Below are 12,318 nucleotides of genomic sequence, written 5' to 3'. Positions count from 1 at the left end.
TAAGACAGGGGATGAGTAAGTTAAAACCTTTTTGACCTATATACGGCTCGGGGACCGTGGATGTGTCAATATGCTGCAATGTATTCTTAGATGAAGATTGTCGTCGCAGTGTCTGTTTAAACATTACTCGAGCCTTTTAACTCTTTATACTTCCACATAGTTCACGTAATGTTGAGTAAATCTTGGTATTTTACAAATGATCTTCAGCACTCCTTGTAATTCTGGCTACTGATGTTAAGATGCTTCAACCTCTGTAGTAGCATTTGAAATTCCAAAGGGTACCCTCGTGTTAATTACTGAGTTGGGAGCAAAGGCTTGGAAAGAACCAATGGAACCAGTGGAACTCTAAAATTTCACTTTTTTCGCGAGCTCGTCGGCATCTATCATCTCGGCGTTTTATCTTGGCCAGGCTTCCATGCACCGTGGAACCGTTGTTGCTTTCACGCGTGCGATTCGCTGGCATGACTCTTCCGTTCACGCGCCGGGCCTATTTAGCGCGCGTGATCGGTGCAACTGTTACGTGTCCGTGTGTACAGGTGTGCGCGCGTTCAGTCACTCACGCTCAGTGTCTGCAAGTAGCAAAACACCGACGAAATGGGCGCTCATAGAGTCATAACTGTCGTGTATCGCTGCGGTGGTCTATCCGTTCCATCGCGGCGAGATTTACGTGTGGCCGCGCTATCCTAACCGTCAGTCAGAAATCGAGCTAATGATCGGCTTGTCGGTAGGCTCGTAACGGATCAACCGCGTACGCTGATCGATAAGCCTGCTCGTGATCATTTCAGCGGAAAATCCGAGCAGGATTTTCTATTCCTGGATGGCAAACAAGTATTTATAGATCCTTCTAGACTCTCTCGGCTATTTATAGACCATCGCTTGCATTCTTCTGTTTGGCCATCTAGTCCGACAGGCAGATAGGAAAGCTGGTATGAGTTGCTCCGGAAGACTGGCACGAGAAAAAGAACTTCCTCGCATTCCGGTAGCACCCCGATCAGCGGAACGCAACTAGGCTCGCGAGAGCAAACTGGCAGATCATCTATCTCTAAAACTGGTGCGTTCGTCGCTATCTCTTCTGTTCCCGTCCTTTGCCAGGCTCGAGCGACTTTTATACCATCAACGCGGTGTGGTGGGCGGACACATACGATCAGAGAACACGTGTAGTACATACACGGTGAAATAAAAGGTAAAATGGCACAACCTTGAGGTACACAGCAGAAGTCGGCCTGCTCTTGGGTTCGTTCAACACGCTCGCTCCGTGAACGTGCCGCGCCACGGTGGCTTGATCTATTGCGAAAATGACTTAACTGCTCGCTATGTAAATCAACACGCGATCTGGTACATCCAGTCGCGAATACCTTTAGCGGCTATTTAGGGGAAGAATACCTTAGTTGTAGGCACAGGTGTACAGCGAGGCAGATTTCGTTAATTAAACGATAAGGCTACTCTTCGACGTCACTATCTCTATATAGATTTCAATTCTACGTTGTATATGGCAACGTTAAAGACTGTGAACCGTACTTTATTGATAATCTGTGCGTAATCTCGAACACGAGAAGGATCGCACAATTGCGTGAAACAATTGTTTCTGGCTCGGTGCTTTCGTAAATCGTGTCCAATCATAAACATTTTGCGGACACGCAGACAGCGGCTTCCTTCGCAAATCACAGCCGACCGCATGGCAATTTTTCCCCTGAATCGAGCGTATAATTCATGCAGACCACGGCGATATCGCGTTGCGTGCTATCACGAGAGATTTTCTATTTATGGACATTCCACGGGTATTTATAGACGGACGTCGAGCGTCTTTCAGTCAGTAGCGAGTCTAGGAAAGCGAGATCTTACGTGAAAGCCGGTAAGGCCGTTTTCAAGCTGGCGCCCGCAGACCGAGGAGAAACCGAGACCAACGAGGATCCACCGACGCGCTGTAGAAAGGTCGTGGAAATGTCAACAAACGAGCTTCGGCAAGGACGTTGCGAATCGTATGCGACTAGCCTCCGCGGTAATGCGTTTTCGCGAACAATCGTGAACCTCGGCCATTGGAATTCGTACCGTGGTGCACTCCTCAGAATACATCGCCTCACGAGACCTTTTAGTAGCGCGTTTCACTCGTCTCGAGATATCGGTATTGTCCGCGGAAATAATAATGGTTTTGTATACCGATTGCTCGTATGACTTGAAATGACTCAGCTAAGTTTTCCCTGCTCGAACAGAGGATTTAATCTATGAGAGAATCTATTCCAGATTTATTTTCTAACTTTCATACATTCCTTGAAAGATTATTCGAACCTCCATATGTGACTTATCTACGCTTCTGTTTGTTCTTTACTGTTCTCGCATGTGAAAATATTTTTGTATCACATTCACATGCGATTAAAATTCTGAGAATGTTCCTGTGCTTCTTATGAATATAAAAATCAACGTTTTGCTTTCGTCCGTTCTGGTGACAAGAATTCGTTTGCAAATTTCACAGCTCAGGAAGATTGACGTGTCGATACAGTTTACTGATCGATAACTATTTATTCAAGTGATTTTGACTGTGTTTTGCTTCGTTCTTCGAATTCCTGGTTGATCTTCTACTTATTGACGAGTCAAGCTCATTTTTAACTGTACAGGTGATTCCCCGCGCGTCATCGAAGATTTACATAAAGAATTATTGCCCGTTCAATTTGGCGCGTTATGCTCTGCGCAGGCGTTGATGTCACTCGCTTCCGAGGAAAGTTGTGCAACAGAATCACGGTTTTTCCATACAGAAATTTTTATTTTTAGACTGTTCAATTTGTAACTCTTGGAAACGATGTAACGTTGGATCTGAGGGTGTGCTTCTCCCACTAGTTTTAACAATCTATAGTTCTCGTATACCACTGTTTAAATAGTGATAGAATCGTACAGGGGGCGAGTATAATACGCGTTGCATACAACAACAATTTCGTGGTATTCGCATACTATTCGTTCAGATTCGACGTAAGCGACAACTGGAACGAAAATTCCATGGCAGTCGTGCGGAGACCAGCAGAGCCGATATTCCACGTAACATGCGCGCGTTGTTACGGCTAAAATCAATGTATCGACGACCTTATTTCCTTAAAACGTCCAACCAAGCGTTGACCGAGCACCATTTCTGTGCTAGCGGGTTTTACGTGCTCTGCTACTGTGATTCATATAACCGTTCGCTCCGAGGTGGAAAAAAATCAGGACAATTTTTGTCCTGATGCGTGACAGAGTCTGTTCCATTAGAGTACATTGAATCGTTCAAAGAAATTACAAAGCGACGTGTCCACAACGCCCGAGGCGGTCTGGCTCTAGTAGGAAAATGGGCCGATCGCATGGCAACTAGAAAAACCCGTACGTTATCGGTTTTCCTTACTTCTCACACGTGTAGACGCAGAATCCTTGCTCAAGGACTCGCCACCGCCTCCTATGCAGCCGGTCTCTAAATCGAGAACACGGCAGCATCGAGTCGAAAGTTAAACGTTGCACAACGACCCGCCGCTCGCAATATCGCAATATCTTCGTCTTACATGGCACGCCGACTATGTAAACCGTCTAGAAGCGTGCTCCAGTATCTTGGAACGCTCGGTTGAGGCGCGTGCGCGTGTCGAAAGTTCCGTTGGGGGACTATGCGTTTTGATACGGTTCTCCTCAAAATCCCAATCACGAACCGCGCGAATTTTGCAAGTTTCGTCGCCGAACGAGAGCGTCGAGCAAAGAAACGCACGGGAACAGCCGCAAATTCCGCTCGAGACAAATCGAGAACGTCGACACGATCGTCGCCGTGTCATTGTGAAATTAATCTACCATCAGGAAAGTGAGAGCACCACCTTTTCGATGCTTCGCGCGTCGAGTAGCATCGGCGCAGGCTGTCGCGTGTGGGCTCGGTGCATCGATCGGAGACACAGCAGGAGGATAACGTTGCATTGGAGAATGCGTCGGAGCGATGAAAGGACAAAGTGCAGATAGCGCAAGCGTACGGTTTTCCGGTAAGACGGGCGGGACAAAGAAGAGAGCAGAAAAGGAAACTACTAAAGGGGACCGGCAAAACTTGTTGCTAAGGCCCCTAAGCGCGCGCTGCCAGATCTGCTTAAGCTGTCAGAACGGCGAAGACCTGTCACGAGAACCGGGCCGTCGCAACGTCGAATGAAAAGTTGACAGAACCGTTCCAGTAGCCGCCGAGAGTAAAGAAGGAAACACGTATATCGTGAAAACACTTACTTGACCAGGATCCTCCAGAAGCAGCCAAAGCTGGAGCCGTTTGGCACTTCGCTCGCGTACGATATAGTCATTTCCTGCCTGACCAGATGTACACTTTGCCTCCTGTCACGTTCCCTCTAGTCTCCTTCTCGTTTTCGGTTACCTCTAGCCACACGTTCCTGCCGTTCTTTCGGTTTGCTCGGCACCTCGCACCGTGTCGTTGGTGTTTCCGGTGGAGAAGCTGTACACACTCGCGCACATGCGGCGCGCGGGCCGCTGTTTCTTTCTCTTCTCGATCCTTGATGATCGTGGCTCAATTACCGGGGATCTATCGGATGGCTCGCGTTCGGTTTACCATCAGGAAGCTCCCGACGCGATTAGACGGAACCAGCTGACCGGACTGTCTGATGACTGAGCTCCACTGACAGACGACAGGACCAACAGAGAACGGGGCCCGGCTGCCACCTCCACTTGGGCTTCAGTGCCGTTCCCACCTGCGCGTTTACCCTACACCTTTACCTGTTGCTCTGTTGCTCTGAATTCAACAGTGGGCTTGCCTGTTCGACACGATAGAGCAGTTTTTGCGTGAAATAAGCAACAAGTAGTAAGGGGCTCTAATTATATCGCCATCTTTTTTTTCTTTTATTGAAAAATGTAGTATGCATTTAATACTAATGATACCACTACGTAATTTATGGAGGAAAATAGATGGTATCTTGTTTTTTGTGGATGATCGTACCTAATGGCGTTAGAATATCTATTTTTATATTAGCCTTGTTACACTGATGGGTTTTTGTCGAATGAAAGATGATTAGGTGTATTAACGTAATATGTTCTTTAAGATTATCCGACAAAATCATTTTTCGTGAAATATTTAATTTCATCGTTATGCACCTACATCTTACGTTTCCAAGACCTATTTCCGTTTGAAAAGTGAATTATGAATCCGACGGAAAAATTCTCGAAAAATCGATGACACGCGTCGGCTTTCAAGTGGATCTGCTTTCGAACCGAGTAAAAGGAGAGCGTTTTCTGACGTCGCGTTTGCGTCTTCACCGATATCGATGCCTGCTGCGATTTCCACACACGTAGTTGCTCTTTACGACCTCAAATCACCGGGTTTTGCATCATTAATCGTTCTTTTTATTATGCCTTATCATCCTCCAGAGGTAGCAATTTCTGTCAGGGTAACGATCGCCGCGGGATAACTCTGTGTCCATAGATTTCTAGAAATTTTACCAGAGGTTTTGTAATCGTATATTTCATTGCTTTGGACTGAATAGCTTCGAATTATCGTTCCCAGAAAAAGAAAAGTCGTTCTTACGGCACTGCTCGCGTTCGAATGCCGTAACATCGCGGCTCGCGCGACTATCGCTTTACCCAACGATTTCAACACGACATCTCGTGGCTGGTCTCCACACTCTTCTCTCACCTTGCCGTGGCCTAGCCTGCGGCGGAATCGCGACCTTCTGGTACCATCCACCGATCACCTTTCGCCCTTTTCAATCGCTCCACACAAGAAACGTACCCATCGACGTAACCTTCTGCCGCGCCCATCACACGTCATCATGTTCGATTCGAAATTGAAAATTCCAATTAAATTATCATGCTTGGTTATCTTCGAATGTCCAGGTTTCACCATGTGGAGATTTCTATAAATGCTTCGTAATCCACTGAAGTCCCGTTCCTTTTTTGCCATACCTTCATTATGAAGTTTAACTTCGGGCAATTCCGTTTCGAATATTTTTACGTGGATCCCAAGATAGGTCATTGACGTCATCGAAATCGGCGTCTCCATGATTCATGGGTGAAAAGAAAAAAGAATCTACCGATAACGGACTTCGTCATTGCACGTGCTTACTTTGCATATTAAAATATGCTTCGAAACGCGACCGTAATTATTAATTCAAGGAGTTGCTTGAAGTTTTCTTAGTTGATGCAGTTGGGTAAAGAAGGAAAAGTGGATGAAAAATAAAACGACCCATTCAGTATCGTACGACATGATGTATTTAAAGACGCTTTTTACAAGGACAACATGAAATACATGATCGAACAGTACGATGGTTGTACATTAAACTAGGATGAACTAGTTTTCACATCTTTTTGCACGCTGTACACAATGTTTGCCGATGTTTGGAATAATTTCTTCTCGAACTCCGTAATGCGCATCCTTATAATATTCGTGATACCGTTTTCTCCAACGGAGCAGGGCAGTGATAAAAATATCTCCTCACAAACGTCATAATGACCCTGTGAATACACTTATTCCTTATTTTATTTCAAAGCAAGTGTTTAAACTTTTTAAATGTTTCATACACAGAAATAAGTATCACTGTGTCTTTTTTGTCTGAAATAAAAATGATATCTTTCGTACTTGAATCAGTGTTGAAACCGGGAGAACCCTTTGTGAGTTAGTGAGAACAGCTTCTACAATCTCTGCGACCGAAAGACCAACAGCTGTGTTAGTATATCCTTTCAGACATCTTACGGTTGGTCCTCTAGAAAAAGAAGACGATTCCGTTATCGTCTCTGTGTTTAATATACTGTTTTTAATGTTACGCAAAGTGATAAAAAAGTCTCACAGTCTAACGACTTCTTTGGAAATTTCGAACCATCTTTCCTCGTCTGTCTCGAGCCCGATGTTCGGCAGGATATCGCGAAACTGAACGCCCGCGACGTTCACTCCGGACCAGAGTGGAACTAGGAAACGTTTGAACGTTTAGATAGACTCGCCACGTAACGTTTGCTTTCTCCTCCGGTAAAATGCGAAAAATGGTATCACTTTTACGCCGCCACGTTCAGAGTTCCTTTGAAAATTCCGACGATTTTTCAACTCACCCTGACTCTCCCCGTGCTCGCCAATAATGTAAGCGTGAACAGAACTGGGCGCTATACCGAGGCGGTCCGCGATCAGGAAACGAAATCTCGCTGAATCGAGAAGAGTTCCACTTCCGATAACCCGATGGACCGGTAATCCACTCACTTTCCACGTTACCCACGACAGAATGTCCACTGAAAGTAAAAGTGCCGTTTCTACCCGTGACATAGCATTGTCTCGTGCGAACAAAAATTCCTCGAATGGTTGATCCTCTATTTTCTTAATAGGAACAGTTTTGGGTTTAGACGCGGGACACAACCTGGATTGCTAACGATTATGAACACCGCATTTGGGCTGTATCCAATCAGTGTAGGTATTATATTTTTCAAGACCTCTGTGTTTCGTTCGACCATGTCAAGTCGCGTTTCGCCCTTCACCTGTCGCACGCCCGCAGCCAGAACGATCACTTTTGAGTTGCTCGTGATGCAGAAGTCTGAAAGAAAAACTCTCTCGATTTTCATGTTTGTCGTTTCCCGCTTTTGAGTTTCTTAGAAATGAAATTCGTCACCTGTATCGTAATCGATACGCGGGTCCCCCATAAACACCGATCCGTGACAGAGATCCATGCCCTCGCCTTCCATCTTCTTTGGAAACGCATCCACTATGGCGAGGTGCGCGGTGATTCTCTATGATCAAGCAACAAATAAATTACACGTATCCGTATGTAAATACGTGATCCAACGCGTTCCACGAAGGCTGCTTTCCATCCTGAAGAATGTGCGTGTTGCAGCCACGTGTACGCGATGACACTTTATTAGGCTTCTAGAATTCTCCCGGGTTATTCGTAATATACGCATATTCAGACGATTTGGCTTTCCACGTGTCTCACACGAACTTTCACTCGAAGTTAAATGAAACAACGCGGCTCGGACGTTCGACGATTGTCGCTGTTCAAAGAGGCGAAGGACGAGAAGCGTTGTTGTACCTTAAAGAGGAGGGCATACGCGACTGCTACTCCAACCATACCGGCCCCTACGATTGTCACTTTGTGACAGCAATCCCTCACTGGCTCAGAAAATTTGCACAACAATTCTTCCTTCAGACATGGCGATCTAGAATTTGAACATTCGATTCCATTAACAGTAAATCTCACTTTTTCTGATACTGCAGACCGTGGACACATCTGCGATTGAGTCGTAACATGTGAAATATTCGCTCCCTGCTTGACAATAATTAGAATTGACTATTACAATCGATGTATTCGTTTAACGAGGAAAGAAGATAAAATGTATTTTATTTTATCCTTATTCGTAAGAACGAGCATTTCGCATGTTGTGGATGTCAGAGACCAAAGGAGTCAGTGGATGACGGGTGCCATCAATCGTTCGACCATGAATATACAAAACAGGGCGCTTACACGAAACTGACCGCTCTCTGTAAGTCGCTTCCGGCTGTGGCATCCTTGCCGAAGTCAGCGGACACAAATTTCTTTGTCTTGAGGCCGCCAAAGACCTCCGTCAATATCGTTGGCGGTAAAGAGCGAGGAGGCTGTCCGGTACGGAAGCTCCTCGTGGATGCTAGACCCACCGTACACCTGTAGCATGTTTGCAACGACGAAGTCGACAGCATGCGCGATAAATTCATTGCTTCTATCACCCTGGGATTTTGCAAAATTCGCGTGATCCCTCTTACGAAAAATGTCACATCGCACACCGTTGACTGACGTTTGACAGGAAAGAAGGCGCTGGCGATCATAACGCGTCTAGTGAATCGCCATTGCGTCGGTTCGCCAATTGTTAAACAATCCATGGTTACAGGTTAGCTGTATAAACCACTGTATGTATACAGAGAAATTCTGTTTATGGTCAATAGGATGAATGATATCGATAGTTGAGGTCGGTATATGACATTAATTTATTAAAATATCTTTATAAATATATAATAGATGATATTAAATATTTTGCACCAGAGGAAACCGGAGGTAGTGTTTCGTATACGATTGTACAAAATTAATGCAAATCAGTTAATATCAATAGATATGGTACGAATAACAGAATGAATAGATTTGTGACTTGCATAGGTATTGATTCTGACTGATTTGCGGTTATTCGCGTAAATTTTCTTGTACATTTCGTTTTAGTAGTTAAGTAACTTCTTCCGTATTAAATAACGGTTGTGTATACACTCGTCGTATTAGAATACTGACGCAAAATCACCGGGAAGCAATACAATTTTTGCAAATGTAAAGCTTAACGATTCACAATAATACTTTATGGTTATGCAAACACACGAACACAACATACATGAAAGCATCGAGATATTTTGTGCAGGTGGAATAATCCGTAGTAACGCGCAAAATACATTCACTATTATAAATATGCATTAAGTAACATAATATAAGTAAGAAAAAATAAGTAGAAATTGAGTAGAAATGACCAAATGAAAAAGAATACTTTTCGAGCACGCCCAAGTACGAGATTGAATAACGCAAAAATTAGCAAAAGGAAACTTATCGAAACAATAATGTCATCCTTATATGCAAAGGTGAAAACGAAAATCTAGAATTTTAAGTCTTTTTGAACTTCATGCATCGTCTTTGCAGACTTATGCAAAAGATCAATTTCGTTTGAAGTTAACTTCTGCTGGACGATGCACGTGACACCTCCATCGCCCAGAGTGCAAGGCAACGATAGGAACACTTCTTCGTTGATACCATGGTGTCCCTGTAAATTACGAGATTTTGTTAATTTCGTGAATTATAATTGAGGAGAGTTTAAATTAGAATAATTCTTGAAAACAAATTTTCATTAACTCAACGCTACTGTTCGATCAGAAAATTACTTATTATCGACTTACGGTAACTAAAGTAGACACTGCATGAACTTGGTTCGAATTCCGCAGTATAGCTGAGGCGAGGTGAGAGACACTCAGTCCGATAGCCCAGGACGTGTATCCTTTCAACTTGATCACCTCATATGCGCTATCTACCACCTGCTTATGCAGCTGACCCCACTGCTCAGGATCTTCCTCAGTACCAACGCTTGCGTTTAGATCGCGCAATCTGACGCCAGCGACGTTCACTCCCGACCATACCGGCACTGAAAATAGGTATATTAAATGATATCTGATTTATCAAAAAATATTCAAACTACGCCCCCTTAAACACTATGTGACTAAGATTATGATTAAAATATCCACGAGATAACGCAAATCATGATGAACCTTTGCAACTATTCTCAGATAACAATTATCAATCCACCTGTGCAATGTTAGTGATTTGTGTTGTAACGTACCGCTAGTATCACCGTGCTCTCCGATAATCCAACCGTGACAGGATGTAGGAGCCACATTTAGTTTCTGCGATAAGAGAAATCGGAATCGTGCCGAATCTAAATTGGTTCCACTTCCGATCACGCGGTTCTTTGGCAGGCCAGAGAGTTTCCATGCCACGTAGGTCAGAATGTCTACCGGATTCGATACGATCAGAAGGATCGTGTTCGGGCTATATTTGACTAACTCCGGAATGATGCCTTTAAAGATGTCTGTATTCCGTTGAACTAGGTCCAGCCTAGTTTCTCCTTCTCTTTGTCGAGCACCAGCTGTTACTATGCAGAGACTCGAGTTTGCTGTGGCCGCGTAATCGGTGCTCGCATTAATTCTTGCATTCTTTAGAAATGCGCTACCGTGTTGGAGATCTAACATTTCTCCCTTCAGCTTGTCTACCATCACATCAATCAGCACCACGTCACTGGAGACATGCTACGACGATAAAGAAAAATATTTAAATATCAGTTATCACAAGACTGTGTCTTTGTGATTGTCTGTCTTACGTTTGTCAAGATACTGAAAGCGCAAGCCATGCCGACTTGGCCAACACCGACCACGGTGATCTTATTTCTGCCGGTAGAAATTGGCTCTATCACTGTGCTTAATAATTTATCCTTCAGCGATGTCATGGTTCTGGAAAAATGTAAAATTTTCGTTTACTTTAAATGACAAAAAAATCGAAGTACTTATTACTGTTTCAATTTTGCGAATATAGCGACGTCCCGTTTCGCAAGGTCAAGGAGGTCATAGAGGTCATAGAGGTCACGAAGGTCATTCACTTACGCGCTACTCTCAAACATTTAACAGTGCAATTTCTTAGAATACGCTTCATTTCATGGTTTCTCTACTATGCAATGAAAAAAAAAAACAATTTTACGGTATTTAATAGTACATCAATCATTGGATAAAAATGAATAAAAAAATAAAATTGATTTTCCGTTGTTTTCGTTATCTAAATCGAAAACGCGGAATTAAGGATATCTTTCTGTTTCTTTAAATTATCATCGACATGTTTACAATTTTTGATCATGTATGAATGAACTACTGATATCGGAACATGAGTAACGCATAACTCACGAGATGCCACTACCTGTACGATAAGCACGTGTAGCTTTGAACCGGTACTTCCCTTCTACTCAGTTTACGTGAAACGCAGATTACGTTACTACATCGATGTAAACGAAAGGTTACGTGTAAACAGTTATCGTATTCAGTTGTTTTTCACTCGTAATCCTCATGGACACGAAACAAGATCAACTGATTGAGAGAGTAATATTCAATTAAGCCGTGGCCGCGTGTAACGTCATTGCATCCGACCTTATTTCTACAGTAGGCAGTAAACGTTAAACTAATGTATTCTACAATTCTGCGCACTGAAATATCTGTAGTAATGTAACTCGCGTGGTTTTCCGGTACGTAATATGCGTATCACAAACTATTCAGAACACAATATGATAAACGCGACACAGATGCGTGCTTTCACTAACCTCGTTGTTTTTAATCAATAAATATGAGAACACTAATTGTCCACTAAATAAACTTTCCAATGCACTGAACGTGTACACGTCCGACTCGTCTGACAGCTCAGAGACTTCTGTCTGCTAAGGTGACCTTGCCCCCGCTTTTTATACCTCCCCATGGGCTCGGCGCGTTCTGGATGACGAAACTGGGAATGCACTCGACTGCCATGACCAGCCGAAATTCGCGTCCACCTTTTCAACGAATTTTCCTGGTCACGAGTCGTCACGTGAGCGTCATCTTTGCATCGTGATAATCCACGGTTTAACTTGAATCCAGTGGTAGTGAAATGCGATCACTCAAAATGACTCTCGGGGTAACAGAATTTTCGGAAATGAAAGTGACGTTGCGCACGCGTCACATGACGCAACACCGCCGTGCCTTCCTGCGAGCCGGTTCATCGATCCAACCGATGCTTTCTTCTGGATCCCCTACAGTCTACCAATAAAAATCAGCCTACAGGATAT

The 12,318-nt window shown here is 43.9% G+C and overlaps 3 protein-coding genes across 3 annotated transcripts in view; all 3 read right to left on the bottom strand.

The window, feature by feature from the left end:
* Best2 (bestrophin family protein) overlaps positions 1-4,461 on the bottom strand; it is a 43,848-nt gene extending 39,387 nt beyond the window's left edge. Inside the window, exon 1 of the mRNA XM_076392297.1 lies at positions 4,210-4,461. Coding sequence (XP_076248412.1) covers positions 4,210-4,280 — 71 coding nt within the window. The 5' untranslated portion in view covers positions 4,281-4,461. The remainder of the gene's footprint in view (positions 1-4,209) is intronic.
* A 1,711-nt stretch (positions 4,462-6,172) lies between these two features.
* LOC143188323 (L-lactate dehydrogenase B chain) lies at positions 6,173-8,330 on the bottom strand. Its single transcript, XM_076392530.1, has 8 exons — positions 8,277-8,330; positions 7,992-8,225; positions 7,575-7,692; positions 7,326-7,499; positions 7,027-7,200; positions 6,771-6,888; positions 6,563-6,686; positions 6,173-6,438 (listed from the first exon to the last, which is right to left on the bottom strand). The coding sequence occupies exons 1-8, from the start codon at positions 8,328-8,330 to the stop codon at positions 6,265-6,267; spliced, it is 1,170 nt and encodes a 389-aa protein (XP_076248645.1). The 3' UTR covers positions 6,173-6,264.
* A 571-nt stretch (positions 8,331-8,901) lies between these two features.
* LOC143188100 (L-lactate dehydrogenase) lies at positions 8,902-11,955 on the bottom strand. The gene is made up of 5 exons (XM_076392161.1): positions 11,821-11,955; positions 10,837-10,966; positions 10,300-10,765; positions 9,863-10,104; positions 8,902-9,729 (listed from the first exon to the last, which is right to left on the bottom strand). The coding sequence occupies exons 2-5, from the start codon at positions 10,960-10,962 to the stop codon at positions 9,565-9,567; spliced, it is 999 nt and encodes a 332-aa protein (XP_076248276.1). The 5' UTR covers positions 10,963-10,966; positions 11,821-11,955; the 3' UTR covers positions 8,902-9,564.
* Positions 11,956-12,318: the final 363 nt, after the last annotated feature.

This window comes from Calliopsis andreniformis, chromosome 2 (genome assembly GCF_051401765.1).
Source record: "Calliopsis andreniformis isolate RMS-2024a chromosome 2, iyCalAndr_principal, whole genome shotgun sequence".
NCBI lineage: Eukaryota > Metazoa > Arthropoda > Insecta > Hymenoptera > Andrenidae > Calliopsis > Calliopsis andreniformis.
This window is presented reverse-complemented; position numbering and strand designations above follow the sequence as displayed.